This window comes from Telopea speciosissima, chromosome 6 (genome assembly GCF_018873765.1).
Source record: "Telopea speciosissima isolate NSW1024214 ecotype Mountain lineage chromosome 6, Tspe_v1, whole genome shotgun sequence".
Classification (NCBI taxonomy): Eukaryota; Viridiplantae; Streptophyta; class Magnoliopsida; order Proteales; family Proteaceae; genus Telopea; species Telopea speciosissima.
Window position 1 is genome coordinate 5434818 of NC_057921.1, and position 20298 is coordinate 5455115.

At 40.9% G+C, this 20298-nt stretch overlaps 1 protein-coding gene across 2 annotated transcripts in view; it reads left to right on the forward strand.

Annotated features, from left to right (window-relative positions):
- Positions 1-2088: 2088 nt before the first annotated feature.
- The window catches only part of LOC122663585, a 64129-nt gene continuing 45919 nt past the window's right edge, over positions 2089-20298 (forward strand). The window contains exons 1-2 of one of the 2 annotated variants that reach the window (XM_043859175.1): positions 2089-2269; positions 3555-3743. In XM_043859175.1, the coding sequence (XP_043715110.1) occupies positions 2207-2269; positions 3555-3743 (252 nt within the window). In that variant the 5' untranslated portion in view covers positions 2089-2206. Of the gene's footprint in view, positions 2299-3554; positions 3744-20298 lie in introns of both variants that reach the window. The other variant, XM_043859176.1, reaches the window with a different exon arrangement.

Consider the following 20298-nt stretch of genomic DNA (forward strand, 5'->3'; position numbering starts at 1 on the left):
CTTGAGCCCCTTTAAATTTTAAAGAAATTAGAAGGGACCATACAAATTAGATTCATAATTGGAATCCTGCCTCAATACTTTGCTTCAGGATTCGATCCAAATAGAATGTGAAGAACGCTAATATGAAAACATAATCATCAACAGGGGAAAAAATTTGAATGAAAGAAAATCAAGACAAGTAATTTAGATCCAAATATAAGAATTGTAAATAAATAAAATCAATTATAATGATTCTAATATCAGAAACAATCCATGCATGTATATGTATTATAAAAACAAATGGGAAAACCCTAAGGGAGAATTTTTCTTCTCTATGCTAAAGAGATCTGATTCAATTCTACCCCAATTGCGATAGCAGCACCCAAAAGGAACGCAGTAGCATGATCATCTTCTAAGTATAATAATTTAATGCTTCAAGAGACCGAAGAGCGACAAGATGAGAGAGGACCAGAGAATGGCGCCAGCTTTTTTCGTTTTTCGTTTAAAATTCCAGTCAAGTTTTTTGCTTCTGTTTTTTTTTTTGTTCGGGATTTTGCCGTGCCGTAGTTTTCCTCAGGTTTGCAATTTCACTCTGATTTCTTTCTTGTTTTGTCTGGTTTATATTTTTTGTCTGTATCCAAGTCTGTGAAGGGAACTTGGTAGTAAATGGTTTAGGAAGTACTTAGCAAGCATATGCATCTGAAGTAATGAGTGAGAGGATTGGCAAAGAGCGGAAGAAAAAAAGGGCAGGGATATGTGGGAGGATGGGGCTGTATAGGAGGGATGAGGCAGTATGAGAGAGAGAAAAGGGAGGAGCGGGAGGGTGGCGATGTGGGGGAAAGGTGTGTAGTGCGGGAGAGAAGCTTACCGCAAGGAGGAGATGACTTGCAGGTTTTTCCAACGGAGAAGATGAACAGTAGTTGTGAAGATGGAAGAAGATCGTTTTTATTTAAATAACTAAGAGGTTAAAATGGACATTTCAACTTTGGGTGCAAACTGTGCTTAACATTAGGGGGCAGGTTGATATTTTGATCAGGTTTGGTATGTCTATGCCATTCGACTAACTTATAGGGAGCGTCCGTGAAATTTTCCCTAAATATAATGAGTAAGAGGGAGGCTGCGCATAAGAGATTGCCGCAGCCCCTTTCTTTCCTTTGTCTCACGTTCTTTCTCCCTCACTCTCTAACTCTCGTCTGACTCTCTCTTTGTGTTTTGATCACGCTTGTATTGCTTAGTGATTTCATCTTGTTCCCTTGGATTTGGAGTGTGAATCTCCATTGGAGAAATCTAATGAGTTCGTAGATTGTTGTGAAACTTGTGACATTAGAATTCGTGCGAATCAATGCGTAGGGCAATCAAATCCTTTCTGCTGTGTGGAAATCAACAACGAATGTAATTCTAGACCTGAGTTATTTCCATTTAATGCCAATAAATTCTAATCGCTTGCGTAAGCAAGACTTGGTTCAAATCGGGCCGTGAGGGTGAAGATAATTCAGCTTAATATCAAGCAATAAAACTGGATAGTGAGCAAAAGCGTGACACGTGTATGGCATGGAACAAAAGGACGGCCCGCTCATCCTATCCTCCCACGCCTACTTCCACACCCTCCCCCTCTCAATGACTACATCGCGTAGCAATCAATGGAGAAGAGGTTCCGTTGGTTGGTGGGGTCATTTGGTAGCGAACTAGCGACAGTGCTGTATTACATACAGTGTGTCTATCAACTCTCTTCCGTGTGTCTCTCACGACACTCATCTTTGCCTAGCTTTACGTTAACCCATTGTTGGTGTTTTCAGAAGTTATCATGGATTCTCTCAAGAGCTCAAGTCCCAACTGTACTTTCTCACAGTCGCAGCTTTTCTGACGTTCCCCAAAAATACATAATATGTGCATGACTCTTATCGCTGTACTCTGATCGAAACTCGAGACGAGAGAGGGAGAGAACTCGAACAAAAACTGTCGCACCAAGCAATCTAATCTCCTCAGTGTCCATTCCATCGGAACCCAGAAGATAAAAAAAACGAAAAAAAGAAAAATCTGTCTTATTCTTTGTTCAAATCAATAATATATAATATATATTGTAGAGAGAGAGAGAGTGAGATATTATTTATTTATATATTGTGAGAAGAAGACAGGCAAAAATTGGAACTTGGAAGAGAAGGAGACTGGCAAAGATTGGAAGAGACCATTTTGGTGTAGTTGATCATCTGTGAAGAGAGGGAGGAGAATGGTGAGTATCTTCTCGCGATTCTCTGGGAGAACTGGCCATAGACGGGCTCAAAGCGCACTTGTAAGCATCCAACTTCTTGATGTTCTTCGGTAGGAAGACGTTCCATCTTTTTTTTTTATTTATTCTTATTGAACTTTATTAATTGGGTTTCAGTATCTGCGCATTGGGTGTTTTCTGTTCAAATGGATGGCCTATTTAATTTTTTTGTATCCACTGCTTTATCTTGGAAATTGTGGACTTCTTACTTGTTTTCGGTTTCAAACCCTTTTTCTTAATCCTCTGTGAGTTTGTTTTTCTGATAATGGTTTGTTTGAGCCAGTTATTCGATTCCTTCTCAGAATTTGAAAGTTCTCTATCCGGCTCTGACACTCTTAATTGGCCTTGGTTTTTATGAATTGTGCTTGATTTATCTTGAGCTTCAGAGTTTCTCTTATGTCGATTTCACTGGGTTTTGTTCCTAGACTATTCTGCACTTTATTTGATCTGACCTGTCTGCTTGTTCTTAGATTTTCTGAAGTTTGTTTATTTAGCCTCACCTTTCAGTCCTTTTTATTGAATGGATTTGACTTACTTGTATTTGCCCAGATTGATTTGGACTTCCTGCCCTCTTCTTCTTCCGTACCTTCCCCTCTTATCTCTTAAGTTTGTTTTATTGTACTTCAATTTCCTCTTCTTTAGGGAATGTTATTTGACATTTCAATTATTCCTGGATTACTGGGCACTTAGTTTCCATTCAATGTGTATGATAGAATGATTTAACAGTGTCCGTGGATTTTTAATTGTCTTCTGCCTAGGTTGCTAGACTGCTATAGTGGTTTCTCCTTGCTTGATTTAATCTATGTTTCCCTGTTCTTGTAGTTTACTAGGTCTCCACCCCAAAGTTGCTCCCCTAGTAATTTACAAGAGATTGAATAATTTGCAACAGATTGACCAACAAAGAGAGAGATGTGTCTGTTTTTTAGTTTCTTGGCCTTGATTTTCTGATCCAGTTACTTCACTGTGTACTGTGTTACGTTATTGAAGGAGTTATTCCAGTCTTCAAAATAATTTTGGTTGTTACTTATCCAGTCTCGACATTATTGGCAGTTTATATAGATTCCTTTCAATAAATAAGTGCTTGTTCTTAGCTTTTCAGAGAGACTGTGTAACCACTGACCTTATATTTTCCATTGATTTATCCCAATTTAAGAGTTTCCACTCTGGTTGTTTTCGCTTGTGGTATATGTGCAATCCATCGTTTCTTCTTCTCATACAACTAATGAGGCCTATTTCTTCTACAAGCCTCCGTTTGGAGTTAAAAATGTAAGGATTAATTTGTATTGAATTGAATGAATTTATGGTGCAGGATGAGAGGCAAATGTTACCACCAAATTCTGAGGTAGCTGGTGCCACTACCACTGCTGCTGCAGCTGTAGCTGTTGCCTCTCATGGGATTGAAGTGGCCATAGAGTTTAAGCCAGTTGAACACCCAATTGAGCCCCTTGACAATGATCGTCCAGTAAAATGCCCCTTACCAGAACCTTCCATTCTCAATGTAAGTTGAACTGTTTTGTTTACACGAATATGATTAGCTATTTCTTGTTTGGATGAGTCTAACTCTTAAGGGAAAATTACTTGAACACCCCATGTACTATGGCCTGATTGCTTGATCACCCCAACTTCTCAAACAATTACTTGAAGCCCCATGAAACTTGACGGTGTTAGTGGTTGAATGGAAAAGTCTATTTTACCCTTATGAGTTATTCAACTGAAACTTATGAAGTTAAAATGACCAGCTTACCCTTTAACTACTTCTTCTTCTTCTTCTTCATGCAACCACACCTCCTGCTGCAACCCATCCCTACCCCCTGAACTTCACGCCACCCCTACAGCCATCCTCTTCTCCACCCCTGCCCTTGCCATCCCTGCCATCCTTGCCCTGCACTCCCAGCGACCATCACCAAATCCACCGCAGGCCCCAGCCCACCCGCATGCCATCGCCCAAGCCCTTGCACCCCTTGCCCCTGTGTGCCTCCGCCCCTACCCCGGGCTCCGGCGACTGTTACGTAGCGAAGAAGATGAGTGCAGATTCAGACTTAAACGATTTTTAATTAACCAATTACAGTTCTGATGGTCTAATTTAATCAAATCTAAGACCTCATAGAAAGCACTGCACTGGAGATGAGAGTTGGGAAGTGGAAATGAGATGTCATTCTTGTAATTTAAGCAAAAACGTAAACTAAAAGTGAAGTTCGGGGGGGGGGGGGGGAAGGGTAGGGGTGGGTTGCAGAACCCACCAGGAGGTGTAACCGATACCTTGATCGGTCACGGTCAGGGCTTTCTATCTTTATTTTATCAGCAGTTGCAAGAAACAGTTATCTCGTTGCAGTGATTAAGGCTCCAGGAAGCCATCGCAGGGCAGATGGCTGCGATTATGCATGCTCGTGCTACTCCCTCCGTGCCTCAGGGTTTTGCTGTCCCTGGATCGAATTCCATCTTTATCGTTGATGAACCCTGTCAGAAATTCTTCTACGTCAATGATGCTCGAGTCTCGATTTCATCAGCTACCGCAGCATCCGTTAATGGTTGTGGTAAGTCTTGCTGCTGTACCAGCCAAGAAACAAATGCTGCTTGAAGCTTCCAAGACCATCTTCCCAAGAATTCGCCATGCGTTCCCCGATGATGCCCTGTTCAAATGGGAGTGGGTTTTGCCTCGATTCTAATGGGCATTGCAGAGTAGCCGCAGTGGATGGCCAGCTCTTGAAAACGGACAATCAAAACATAGAGGTCCCTGCTCTTTAATGAGGATGATGGCAGGGGTGGCGTGAAGTTCAGGGGTAAGGGTGGGTTGCAGCAGGAAGAGGAAGAAGAAGAAGAAGAAGAAGAAGTTAAAGGGTAGTTTGAACATTTATGATTTTTCTAACCCATGATGTCATCATTAAACGGTGACTGACTAACAGACAGTGGCTAATTGTAAGAAATCTTAAAATGCAGGGGGTGTTCAAGTAATTGTTTGAAAAGTTGGGGTGATCAAGCAATCGGGCCATAGTACATGGGGTGTACAAGTAATTTTCCCTTCTTTTTATTAGTTCCATCGTTGAGGAAGTGTATCTAAAAATATTAAGAAATGCACGGTTATTGACCTTGACTACTTGATTGGTTCCTTTCTCTGCATACATTTTGATTTATTAGGCTTTGGCTACACTTTTGATGTTTAGTAAGTTGCTCTTATTGACATTCTAGGATTTTGACCTAGTATACTGTAAAACTTAAAAAGAATGGAGGTAACTGTTTGAATATTTTATTGTTGTTGTTTTTTTTTCTCTCATTTAGTACACAGACTGAAATACAGTAGACTGTGTGTGTGACTTCATACATACTTGTCCTACCTGCCTATGTCCCTGTCTGAATTTGAGACTTCAGTACTTTATTTTTGTGGTAAATATCCACAAGCTTTAACGTTCTGTTGACTAGTTTGGGTTTCTAGCAAGTTATTTGGCATGATAAAATATTTTGTGGTTCAACTCTAGTTTATAGTGAAGGGATTTCTTCTGTAAGAAACAGTTCTGTGGTTGAGTTCCTGTATTGAATCATTTTGTTATTCAATTTTGATATGATTGCATCATCAGGTTGTGATTTCCAACTCCAAGGAGATGAGGAAACTCTTGAGTTTATTTATTCATTTGGTGGATTTGCATGAAATATCAGAACCACATCCTCATCCATTTATTGTCGAACAAATGAGATTGTTTGATCCAGATTCCAGTCTGTGTTGAGGAGTTATGCCTCGTTGTTCTGAAATTTTGTCTCAGATTTCTGTTTGTTATTCTCATTTGCTATGTAAAGGCTTTAAATGTAAGTGATGCAGGACAATTTCGATGGATTGACCTGAACCTGTTTGTGCATCCAGACCAAGATGAACCGGACCAGATTTGGGTCTTTTAGATTTAGAAGTATTTTAAGAATTTTTTTTTTTAGCAAGATAATATCTTTTATTTTATTTTATCTTATTTTAGGAGATTGGGTGGATCATGTATTATATTTTTTGGGTAATTTTAGATTTGATATATTTCCTAGGATATTTAGTTTTCCATTTTTAGTTGGGTTTCTATTTTCATGCAAGGAGTTTTCTTCTTTATGAGCATGCAATACAAGAGAGATTTGAATTAATGAATGTAAGAATGAATTGAAAACAAAGTGAGTTTGTGTGTGTGCACACCCCCCCTTTTCTTCTTCTTCTCACGGCTCCTTCTTCCCCTTTCTTCTGTGTGATTTCTCCCCTCCCCCTCTGGTTTCTTCTTCTACCTCCTTCAGTCTTCTTCTCGATTTCTGTCCCGCATTATCTGGTATCAGAGCCGAAGGATCCCATCTTCTTCCTTCGCTTGTGATTTCTTTTCCCTATTCTCTTCTTCTTCGTTTCTGGTTCTACCCTGTTACGTTATTATCTCCCCTGGTATTACGGTTCATATGTTTCCCAGTTTCTGTTCTGGCAACAAGAGGTTAATAGAGGTTTCGTCAAAGCTGCAGTAATGTACGACAACTCATCTCCCCAACAGCTCATTGTAACCCTTCCCCTTTGTTTTTCCCATCTGAGACCGAGAAAAATTATTAAAAAAAAAAGAAGAAGCAGCAAACCCCATCCCTTTGATCCCCACAAGTCCCCTCTATCTGATTCCCTAGTGCTAATTCTTCCCACTGCTCTCCTTTCTTTTTCTTTTTCTGTAACTTCGATCAACATCATTCCTCTCGCCCAGGGTTCCGCCAGAGACAAAAAAAAAAAAAAACAAAAGAAGTGCAGAAGAGAAAGAGAGTGCGAGGCAGAGAAAGATGAATAGCAGAGAGAAATCGAGAAGCCAAGAAAAAAAAAAAAAGGTGGTGGAAGACGTACCTGGTTGCTCCTGGATTTCCTCCCCCTTCCTCCCTTGCACAGCTCACAGCATAGCTTCTTTCGGTGTTCAGTTACAACCCAGTAGAAAACGGTAACACCCTCCCCTTTCTCTTTGTTCGATCGATTTAATTCCCCTTCCCATTCTGCCCCCCACTCCCACCATTTAAGCCGTGTCTTATTTTTGGGTTCTTTTCATTATTTCTCATATTGCCCCTGCTCTTTCAAGTTTGCCCCCCCATTCTCTCACGTGTCATTTAGAATTTTAGTTGAATCTCCATAATTACCATTCTGCCATTGTTCTTTATAAATCTTGATTTATTTACTAGTTTGCCATTCAACCGTGAGTTTGAGTGTTCCTTTTCTTGGGTGGACCCTTAAGCAACCCAATAAGGGTTATTCCAACCCGGGTCTGCATTAAATTGGTATGTACAATTGTGCTATCAATGTTCTCTAAACCACAACCCAACCGAATTCTTGTAGTTACAACCCGTCACCCACTATATCCTATAATGGTGGAAGTATTGCATCAAGTGTTTTCTCCTCATGGATTTGTTGAAAAGATCGAGATATTTCATCGGTCTGCTAGTTGTTCTCAAGCCTTTATCCAGTATCAGTCACTCCTGAGTGCCGTTTCAGCAAGGAATACTCTTCAAGGCCGTAATATTTATGATGAATGTTGTACGATGGGTATTCGATTTTCATGTCTAAGTGAGTTACAAGTGAACTACAATACTGAATGGTCATGGGATTTCGTGAACAAATCAACACAGGATGAAGAACTGTCAAGACTTGAACGGTTGGATCGTTTGTTTCAACAGATTGGAGAGGTCTTGAAAAACCTTCCAGTTATCCATGAAATGCAAATGGCTGCCCCAACTCCTAATAGGACAGTCCCTGAAGAGCCTGACGTTGAAGCAACGCTGATTGAGAATGAAGAAGTTTCAGTAATTTCTGTCTTCAAGGAAGACCCAGCCTGTGAAGTTCCTGCTACCGAGACTCATATGGAAGATGTAGAAAGCCATATGGTTGCATTAGTGGACAATGAGGTCAAGACCAAGGAACTTAGCCCTTTAAAAACTGCAATGATCATGACCAGCCAAGAGGATCCTAAGGAGCTTGAGATTGAAACTATGGAGGTCAAGAACACAATGGAAGGCGACACATATGGCCCTATCGATACGTTCGACGACGTTAAGGGTGGGCACATGGAATTCATCATCCCCTTGAAGTACTTTGAGGAGTGTCGTTCTTGTCTTTACGATTACATCCGTACGTTCACCCAATCCAAGCTGATGATCGTGTGGTGTTGATCCTCTCCTTTTTTAAAACTCGTGGACGAGTTTTTCTCAACATCGGGAGAGTTGATGCAGGACAATTTCGATGGATTGACCCGAACCTGTTTGTGCATCCAGACCAAGATGAACTGGACCAGATTTGGGTCTTTTAGATTTAGTAGTATTTTAAGAATTTATTTATTTTAGCAAGATAATATCTTTTATTTTATTTTATCTTATTTTAGGAGATTGGGTGGATCACGTATTATCTTTTTTGGGTAATTTTAGATTTGATATATTTCCTAGGATATTTAGTTTTCCATTTTTAGTTGGGTTTCTATTTTCATGTAAGGAGTTTTCTTCTTTATAAGCATGTAATACAGGAGAGATTTGAATTAATGAATGAAAGAATGAATTGAAAACAAAGTGAGTTTGTGCGTGTGCACACCCCCCCTTTTCTTCTTCTTCTCATGGCTCCTTCTTCCCCTTTCTTCTGTGTGATTTCTCCCCTCCCCCTCTGGCTTCTTCTTCTACCTCCTTCAGTCTTCTTCTCGATTTCTGTCCCGCATTAGTAAGACCAAGTCACAGTGACCTAGTCCCAAGCAGGATTTCAATAATTATACCCAATCAGGTTCTAAGTTCAGACTTACAGTCAATAATATAGAAACCCAAATCAGATTTGTAAACACTAGGTTTAACTCAGGAAAACAGTAGGTATACAAACCCTAATAGGGATCACCAGATGGGGCTTAATCACCAACTGAGAGTAGGTCTCTAAGGGCTGGTAAACCCTGGAATTCTCAGACCAAAGGGATTACAAATTGCTGAGATATTGCAGACTAATGAAATTAGAAACTAGGTTAAGAATTAGATGGTTAAGGAATAGGACTCAATCCAGCTAGCAGGTATGCTTCAAATTTGGATCAAATGGAGTTCTCCAGGTGAAAGAATAACCTTTCCATGGTTCAGATCAGATGGATGTCTGCAGTAATACAACCACCTGAAGCAGCAGCAGAGTTGACCTGGAGTCAGCCAGCTGATATCAGTTTTCGCAAGATTTTTTGTCTCCTAAACCTGTACTCAGAGGGCCTTCAAAGGCTGGTTGAGTGCAGCTTGTATGGTTAAAAAACAATCGTCCAAATCTCACCCCTGTTGGTTGAGGAGGTGCTGAGATCAGGGACTTAGAATAAGCAACAGAAATAGAAGGTTGATGCAGCCGCAGGTTCTGGTTTGCCTTCTTTCAGTTCAGTAATCAATCAGGGTTATTGTGGAGCTCTTAGATCTCAAAAGGGAATCAAAAACCCAGAGACACATCTCGGTAGCTTGGTTGCAGGTTTGAAAAACAAAATAGAAACAAGAGGGAGAAGGGAGATCGATTGGAGAAGAAAGGGGCGGGAGAAGGATAGGAGGGGTTTCTCACCCATGGTCTCTCACGATAGCTCTCTCGCAGAGAAACTGACTCTCTCAGCAAACTGTATCTCACAGCCAAGCATAAAGCTTAATTTCTTTTCTTCAATTCGTTAGACTGAATACAGCCCTTTTTATTTATAATAAAAATCAGCATCAAAGCTTCCCTTGTATGGGAAAACTGGAAACTTCTAAAAATAAAAGACAATCCTACTTTCTAAATCTGGAAAACTGAAGTTAGAAACTATATCTAGCTAACTAGCTATTTCATGAAATAGAAAGTAAATCAGTTTCTATTCTCCTTTGCATGCCAGCTGTCAGTCCCTTGGCTTCTAGAACTCTTCTTCCGCATGTAACAAAATCTCCACACATAATCTAAGGTGGGCCTACAACAATGTTCATGTGAACAGTACCACATGAACATTAACTCGGGTACTGTTCATGTGCGAACATAGTTCGAGAACTCTCGAGATCTCGGCGAGTTCTCGGTTTTTTGAGAAACCGAGACAAGATGGGATACAATACAAAATAATGCAAGATCTCGGCAAAATCTTGGATCTCTGGTCGTGATCTCGGGTTGGCCTATGGAAATGACCCATCTACTATGTATTTACTTACCTAACTCGACAGAACTCGACATATCTCTGCGAGATCTCGGATCTCGGGTTGACCCATGGAATGACCCATCTACTATGTATTTACTTTCCTAACTCGACAGAACTCTTATATGCATGCTGTGGAGCACTATATGCAACATTACCGCAACACTATGTCATGGGAAGATTATGTGACACTAGCGGGGATTGAATGCTTGATTTAAAGTCACTTTATGTAATGATAGTTGTAACACTGTTAAACAGTTTGATGTATCACTTTAACATTTCTAATTCTTATGTAAGTTGTTTAGCTATTAATTGAATGTTTTGCTTGCTTTCTATTACTAAATTATGTGTAGAGTAGGGTATTTTAGTACGTCATCGCCTACCAACCTATTGTCCAAATTCAAACTCATATTTTGCAAAATCTGATAGTGCCATTGTGTTTAAATGGCCTAAAATAGGCTGAATACCAAGTTTCAGACCCAAACTAGGTCTAAAACCCACCGAGTTGAGGCTTCGAGTCGAAAAAAAAAATGCACCAACTCAGCGAGATCTCGACTCGACTCGACTCGGTTTTTCCAAGGGCCGAGTTGGTACTGAGACCCGAGTTTTAGTACCTTGTGTGCGAACAGTAACTCGTGAACAGTAAATTATATTGAATTCAAGTTTGGTCCTTTTCTTCTTCATGCATCGATCTTCATCAGCTTTACGAGAGAGAGCACATGAGTGATTACACCAAGTTACATGATTTGAATATACAGTTTTATGTATGCATGGCAATTTGAATTGATTTTCTATGTCGACCTATGTAGTGGGCGAGCCTTGGTGCAACAGTTAAGTTGCACTATTGCAACCTGTTGGTTGCGGGTTGGAAACAACCTCTCCTACGAAGCAAGGGTAAGGCTGCGTACATTTGCCACTCCCAGACCCTACAGTAGCTGGAGCCTTGTGCACTGGGTTGCTCTTTTTTTTAAAATTTTTTACCTATGCGGTACATTTTAAATATCTGTTGTTGAAGCAAAATTATATGCATATTATGAATGTCATGACTAAGTTTGATGGAGTCCAAGTTATAATCATGCAAAAAACTTCTGTGCCTCACTTGCTCCATTTATTCATTAATTTCCCTTACAGAAAATATTGGCACTTCAACTTGATAGAGACAATCTTCCCCTGTGAAGAACAATATTATACTGTCCTACTCATTATGACAAGAGTATTCCTGGAAAACTAGTAGAAATATTTTCTCTGCTAATTGACTTTCCTTTTGGTACATGAAAATTCCTACTTGATAACTTTGGGAATTGTGACTTCTGTCAATGAGACACAATCACGTTTCTATTTATAATAAATGCAATGAGAATACAAGGACAGAAATGCCCCTAGGGCAACATAATATAAAACACATAGGACAGTTCTACCCTTATATCCCATATTACAACACTCCCCCTCAAGTTGGAGATGGATATCACACATGCCCAACTTGCATACAAGAGGACAAAAAATTTTACTATTCAACTCCTTAGCATAGTACAAAAACTCGTTTCGTCTCGGTCGAGATTTTGAGTATCTCGGTCGAGTCGAAACAAAATGCAACATCGAATTGAAAAAATGCAATATTTCGAAAATTTCGGTCATTTTGGCATTTTACATCCACAGAAAAAATACCATATATCTCGGAAATTTCGTTGAAATTTCGGTATCTCGGAAATTTCGGTCAGACCGAAACACCGAAACGAAACGTGATTTTAAACCTTGCTCCGTAGTGAAGATATCAGCCAACTGATCGCCAGACTTGACAAAGGGAATACAGGTAAGTCCTTGCTCGAGTTTCTCTTTGATGAAGTAATGATCGATCTCCAAATGCTTAGTGCGATCATGTCGAACAGGTTTATGGACAATACTAATAGCAGACTTCTCGTCACAATACAATAACATGGGCAGTGAAGTAGGAAGTGCCAAGTCTTTCAATAGTCCCTGCAGCCACATCAATTCACATATGGCATGGAATATGGCACGAAATTCAGCCTCAACACTAGAACGGGCTACGACAGTCTGTTTTTTACTTCTCTAGGTCACCAAATTTCCTCCAACAAGAGTACAATAGGTAGAAGTGGACTGGCAGTCATCAGAAGAACTAGCCCAATCAGTGTGAAAGCTTCCACGTGCAAATGATCATTAGGAGAGAATAAAATCTCTTTGCCTGGAGCAGACTTTAAATACCTGAGGATACGGATCACAACATCCTAATGGGTAGAATAAGGATCATGCATGTACTGGCTCACCATGTTGACAACAAATGGAATATCCCGCCTGGTATGGGAAAAAGGTAAATCAGCTTCCCAACCAATCTCTGATATCTCCCTTTGTCTACGAGGTCACCTATTTTACTAGAGAGACCAACATTAGCTTCAAGATGTGTATCGGCTGGCTTGCACCCTAACATACCAGTGTCTGATAGTAAGTCCAGGGTGTATTGCTGCTGAGAGAGAAGACCCCTTTGGTAGAACAGGCAACCTCAATGCCCAGAAAATATCATAGGGGCCCCAGATCTTTCATCTTAAATTCCTTCCCAAGAAGCAGTTTCAAGCTTTCAATTTCTTTGGTATCGCTGCAAGTGACAAGTATATCATCCACATAAACAATGAGGATGGCAATTTTGGTTCCTGACTTCTTGATGAAGAGGGTGTGATCAGCATTACTATGGGTATAAGCAAACTTCACCATAGCACTGTGGAAAAGCCAAACCATGCTCTAGGAGGCTGCTCAAAACCATAGAGAGCACTTTTGAGCTTGCATACCTTCCCATGGGTTTCCCTAGTAGCAAATCCAGGAGGAACATCTCGGTAAACTTCTTCTTCTAACTCCTCGTGAAGAAATGCGTTCTTCACATCTAACTGTTGCAGCTCCCAACCAAGATTGACTGCACATGACAAGATTACTCGGATGGTGTTCATCTTTGCAACCGGGGCAAAGGTCTCCTGATAGTCAAGATTATACAATGTAGAAATAATCTAGGTTAGATTTAGTTCCAAATAACCCAGGAATACTCAGCAGTCAACTTAAAACAACCCTCAACAGCAGGGTAGCACAAAGGCCGAAATTCAGAAATAAGGCCTAGGCTAAATAACCAAATCCAGCCACTCAATGGGGCTAATATCACAGTCGAGTGTGAGTTTTAGGATAACCAGTAAACCCTACAAACAGGATTGAAATAGGGTGGCTAGATCACAAATTACCAGCAGGACACCAAATTAGAAAGTAATAGGAACTTATGTGTAGTACTCAAATCAGCCAGTACAGAGCCAAATTCAGTTCGAGTAGTGCTTGTATAGGGAAGAAGCTCTGCAGAAAATCCCAGCCAATTTTGATGGTGTGTTGAGAGATCTATAGGTTGATCTAAAAATAGAAGGTTAAGGTGCAGGCCAGATCCAGCCAGTGGAATAGAGTGAAAATGGGATCGAGTGGAGGGGATGGTGTTCAAAAACCCAGCAGGGTTTGGTGGAGGGATAAGGTGTTATCACACCCAGATGTTGCAGTATGTTTCCAAGCACAGGGATACTGCAGGCTGCACTCGATTGAGAGAAAAACAGCAGCAGCTTCAGCCAAGAACAATCATTAGCAGCCATAGTTGAATGGATGAGAGCCTTCAGCCGCATCTTCTCCAGAGGCAGCAAGAGTCACAGCACAGCAGCAATCACCAACGAAGATTGAGCAGGATAGGAGGATGTTGTAAAATGGGGTACAAGGGTATTTATGTCACACCCCAACCCCCACCCTAGGGTTTCGGTATGATGGGGATGTTTCCCAACATCCCAAACCGCCTCCCAGATCACGGACGCAGTGGCTTACCTCACAGTCACACAATCGAGAATCATAAACAACGTCATAGTAGTGGAAGATTTTTTGAAATAAGGCCACAGGTTCTCAAAAAGGGAAACTAGAGTGATAATAAATACGTAAGGTAGATTATCCTTGAATTTAAAAGTTAATACAACAGAAGTCGTTTCATAAGTACAGAGAAAGAAAGGAAAAATTACATCAAGAAAATAATATATCAAAAGCAACAAGAAGTAAAAAAACCATCAACGATCATAGACCAACTTTCGCATCCACATCCTTTACCGTGTCCTCCATCATCCACTGGTACCGTACAACCTGCATCACATTCAAAAAAGAAGGATTCCACGAGGGATGAGCTCCATTAAGCCCAGCGAGCAGAAAGTTGAACCATACACACAACAACAATTGTTTGACTACAAGCCGAACCTGATAAACGTACATCATTGACGTCCCATACCACCAATGATGACTTGTACGTCAAATCCAATTTACAGTCATGCATCATATGCAACAGTTCAAAATGCAATATAAATCATGATGTATGGTGTTGATGGTGATGATGAGATGCAACGTATGCATGAATGCTATGCTGTGTAGAGTAATGGAACTGTATCCTTGGTACCGGAACGTACCCTCGATCCCCAATGATATAACGCCATTAGTCTACGACATAGTGGAGCCATATCCTTGGTGCCGGAACAGACCCTCGATCCCCACGATATAACCCGAACTATGTCAGTGGAAGCCTGCCGGTCCCGGAACACATCATCGGTCTCCTAGCAAACCCCCGATAATCCTAAGCCACGGTACCAGAACATACCCTCAATCCCTGAGCTGGATTATCAATAAGGCAATCATGGTGTAGGAATTAACCCATCTACCACCCGTATCCCTTTAATCACCATTAGGCGATCACGGTGTAGGAATTAACACATCTACCACCCGTATTTCTTTAATCACATTATACGAACCTAATATGCAAAATGCTATATGAAACTATCGTATCGAGAGGTACTCCGGGTGCATCAACGTCCCATACCATCTAGTACCCGGGTACCAGCACAACACAATGCATAACAGACCAAATATAATACATGATAAGAGGCATTCAACAAACCACTATCATTTCATCAATTTCCAACCACATGTACAACGCATAGCCATCAACTAACATACACATGAACACATTCATAGTTAAATAATGCAAACATGCATTATGCATTAAATGTGACAAGTAACATGAATGAACCAAACATATCATTTAAGCGTAGAATCACTCAAGATAAAACAAAGTCCAACCCCCACTCACAAAAGTTCGCGTATTGTTCGTAGTGTTTGCTACCGATCGATGTGATACACGCTTCCCCATAGTAGGTTGGTAGCCTAGGAGTGTGCGAACGTAAGTGTTAGTAAGTGTAGGAGGGCCCCATATAGGGTCCCCAATGTTTACTTGTTAGAACAACAAACAAAGTTCGAACGGATCCTCGAACGGTAGGCAGACTGGTGAGTCCAGTCAAGGATCTGTTTGCAGTAAAACAAAATAGTGTTGAACGGATCCTCGAATGGTAGGCAGATCAGTGGGTCTAGTCGAGGATCCATTCAGGGAAAACTTTCAGAATTTAACCTTTTAAACTGAACGGATGCTCGAACGGACTCCCGATTCTTGGGTCTGGTCGTGGATCCGTTCAAGACAAAACAGAGATTCATTAAGTCTTTACTTTCCCAACCTTTCTCCTTAGGAATCCTATAGTCTTAGAGGTTAGGGAAGAGTGTCTAAAGTTCCCTTACATTGCGTTTGGTTGCGTAAATTTCTGGATGCTTGCATTGATTCAGACGTTACATCCATAGATCAGGGTATCTGTGGATTTGAAATTCTGACAGAATAACTGTTTGGTTACCCTGATTCTGAGACCTGAATCTACCAGAATAACTGTTTGGTTACCTTGATTCTGAAACCTGAATCTACCTAAAAAACTGAAGCGGCAATGGCGGTTTGCAAGAGTGGGTATAGGGATATAGTTTCCAGTGAAGACAGCCTTCGAATAAGGCTATGAAATGAACCATATTGCAATGAAAGCAGGTACAGGAATGGTGTTGTATCAATATTCCATTTCAGTAGCAAGATGAATCTAACATTAAAAGAGAAATAATACATCTAAATGATATTCCCAGAAGCTGTTTATAGCTTGTTCAGACAAATAATCATGAATCAAATTCAAGAATCTAAAAATAAAATAGAAAATCTCATGACATCAGGAAAAGAAAATTGTAAAAATATTTATAGGTCCCCACGATTCCTAAAATTGATTATGGAGATAAAAAAAAAATACTTGGAGATGCTTACCATTAAATCTGCGATGATAACCAATCGGGATTATAGGAGCAAGGAACTAAGTTTTATTTTCTCTGAATCCGACTCATTCGAATACACAATGAGAAGTCTTGAAGATCCTTCTCCTCTTGCTTGCTGGATTCCTTTCAATCTTTAAGAAAACCCCCGAAAAAAGGATCGGGATTACCGATCAAATCAAAAGAAAAATCATTTTTGGTCTTGCTCTTTTCCCCTCTTTTTTTAATTCTCTCTCCCCTTTCCCATTTCCCAAACCGTGGATCGGGATTACCGATCAAATCAAAAGAAAAAACCTCCCTGATTTCTCTCCCATTCCTTCTAATCTTGACGAAGTTTCTCTCTTTTCTCTTCTGAGAAGTCTCCAAAAAATCAGAACCAAAACCCCAAATCTCACTCCGTGATTTGCAGAGGAGCGCTGGCGAGGATGGAGCTCCGCGATTTGCAAAGGAGCGCCGGCAGATCCAGTGAGGATGGAGCTTTGCGATTTGCAGAGGAGCGCCGGTAGATTTTGCAGGTACTTGAAGCGGCAATGGTGGTTTTTCGATGGAGCTCGGCAATTTGGTCTCCCTTCTCTCAATAATATGTGAATCTCAAGAAACGAAAAACATGAATCTCTGGATTTTACCTCATAAGGTAAAATCTTGAGATTCAGCCTTTTAGGCTAAAATATTGAATCTTAAGATTTGGTGAATCTTAGGATGTAAATCCGTTTTTCCGACCTAACGGTTAAAAAAGTTGAGATTCATGCATCCACAGATGTAACACCTACAGATTTACGCAACCAAACGCAATGTAAGGTCTCCATGTCATAATCTTCCCATTAGCCCTAGGGTTTCCTAAAGTCATAGTACCATATCCAAAACAATGGATCAAGGTCTAAGGGATTTAAAGTACTAATACCCAAACCTAGGGTTTGGAAGATAAGAACCCTAGTTCTAGGATTCAATCACAAGGAGGTCTTGAGGTTATAAAGCATTAGTGCCATTGGTCATTTAGGTCTAATCAACATATTAGTTAAGAGATTTGTAAACCCAATGAATTGGATCACCAATAATCGATCCTAGGGTTTGAGGTCTTTAACACTTAGGCCTTCCAAATTGGGTTAGGGAGGGAGGTCCATGGGATTTCCAAGGATAAGTATTGACTCATCATAGACTTACCAAGGGACATGCAACCAATCCTTGGGTTCCAAGTGGAACACTAGGTTTGAGGTCACCGAGGTAAACAGATTCAATTCTAACCTTTGCTGTCAAAACACATCAGCCAGGTTTGGGTCCACTTTAGAGGACCTTCCACTCCAAGTTGGTCAGGGGTTTCTTCATATGAAATGTAAAATCTAGTTTACAATGCAATTTCAATCGCGTCAATATGATGTGTATAGACTAAGTTATGGCCAATATAGTGAGCAGAGGTCAAGCAGTCAGTAACGAACGGATCCACTTAAGTGGGTCCGGTCGTCAGTCCGTTCGCAGACTTAACACGGGTTTTCCAAGACCATTAATGGCCCCAAGGACTTGTAGGGAAGGTCTCTAAGGTTCATTGGGGTCCTATTAACCCCAGTGGCACAATGAATCAAGGCATCTATGGTCCATACCCGATTATCCAACCCAAACTTGGGTTTTGGGTGTAAACCCTAGATTTTCGTAGATTGGTTGAAGGGCACCTTAAAAGGAGATGCAAGGCTATGCAATGGCACCCCAAGGGACCAAAATCAAGTCCCACATAAGAGCATTGGGTCCCAAGTGGAACCCAAAGTCTTTCCCAACCCCAACATGCAAAACCCTAAACTAACAATTAGAGAAATGGAGAGGGAGAGTTGGGGAGGTGCTTACCAATGGAGGGATTAGGAGCCAAGGCTAAGTGAGCCCCCTTGATCTCTTTCTTTCTCTTCTTTTCCTTCTCTTCCTTTCTTCCTTTGGCTTCCACGACTTCCTCTTTCCTTGTCTAGACAGCAAGAGGGGAGTGAGAGGTGGTGTACTGAGATGGAGATGGCGAGTTTTCTCCCTTTTCCCCTTCCCTTCACACCTTCTTCTTCTCCTTCTTCTTTCTCTCCACTCTTCTCCCACGGTTTTTGGTTTGAAGAGAAAGAAATGAGTTTAAGAGCTCAAGTCCCCTTTTTATAACTTAAAAGGACCTAAAGGCCTGTTTGGTTGGTAGTTTTAAGTCTTAAAACCCATTTAAACTAAAATTAGGCATCGTGGGCCCACCTCTTGACCTAACATGGTAAGGAAAGTTGGGGATGGGGTCTACCATGTTTGGGAACACCAATGTAATGTCTGGGATACGGGGCAAGTGGCCCCCACAAGGTTCTCTTCACAAAAGGGCCAAACAGCACAAACGGATTCTCGAATGGACTCACCAGCAGTGGGTCCGGTCGTGGGTCCATTCCAGTTTAAAAGGCAAAACATAAGGGTAAGGCCACCGGGCCTTGGCCCGCACTTCAAGGACTTCAAGGGGGGTATGTATACATAACTTTTTGGGTCAAAAGCTTACCTTTGAGTGGTCTCATTTCCCATCAAACCGAAATTCCACCCTTTTATTCCAGCTATCCCCTTGACTGCCACGGCCCAAGGTCACAGGTGTTGACCGTTGGCAGCGTTGCGATACCTACAAATGGAAAATCAATTTTGCACGGAAATTTAGGATGTATTTTGGGTGCGGGTATAAAATTTTTTGTCTTGTACTCATATTCTGGAATGTTCTCCATATTATAAATAAAGCTGGCCTGTGTTCCATTAGACACAAGTCATTCTATTATTCCAACATGGTATCAGAGCAGGTTACTAAAAAAACCTAATCTTGGTCAATCTCCTTCTTCTCTCTCTTTCTCGTTTTTAGCACCATCACCAAAACCGAGACCTCTCTCTCTCCTCTTCTCTCGGTTTTGCATCTCCACCACCGCCATCCTTTTTCATTGCTCTCAGTGGGCTCCTTCTAATCCACTGAGAGCCTTTTCTCTCTTTTGATATGCCTTTCATGATATAATCAATCACGGGATTTTATCCCATGCTCTGAGAGGTCTGCGATATTTTTTTTTTCTGTGAATTTTTTTCAATCTACAAGGCCAACCTTGTATGGCTATTTATCAAGGCCAATCCCTACTTGTTTGTTGGTGATTCACAGGGCCAATCCCTGTCTCTTGCTACTCCAGACTCAAGCTCGATCAGTTTTCAGGTTTTCCCTGATATGGTTTTTTTAGGACTACCTTGAAATCGACTTTTGCTGGTTCTTCCTCTGATCGTGACTTCTTCATTCTTATTGGTGTTTCTGGAGCTGAGTATTATTGGCAAAATTTCCAAGGCCATCCCTTTGTTATTTGACCCTTTGTTATTTGATTGTTACAGGAACTACTCCCTGCGGGTTTCGGTTTTCACAGGTTCTTCACTAAGTTTTTTGGTTACCTCTTGATTTGGTGCTATTTCTTTCTTGATTGATCAACCATGCTAGACTCTGATGTTACTACTAGTGAATCACATGGTGGCAATGGCAATTCTACCCATAAATTTTCTGCTTTTCCACCATGTGCTATCAAGTTTGATGGCACCAATTATTTGATGTGGTCATGGTCTTGCCTCCTGTCCATCAAATCCAGAGTTTATTATGGCTATCTTACTGGTACTACAGGTCGGCCACTTACTGGGACTACAGAGAATGAAAAATGGGAGTGTGAAAATTCCTTGGTTATGGCATTCCTTGTGCATTCTATGCAGCCCTCCATCTCTCTCTGTTATCTTCTTCTGGATTCCGTT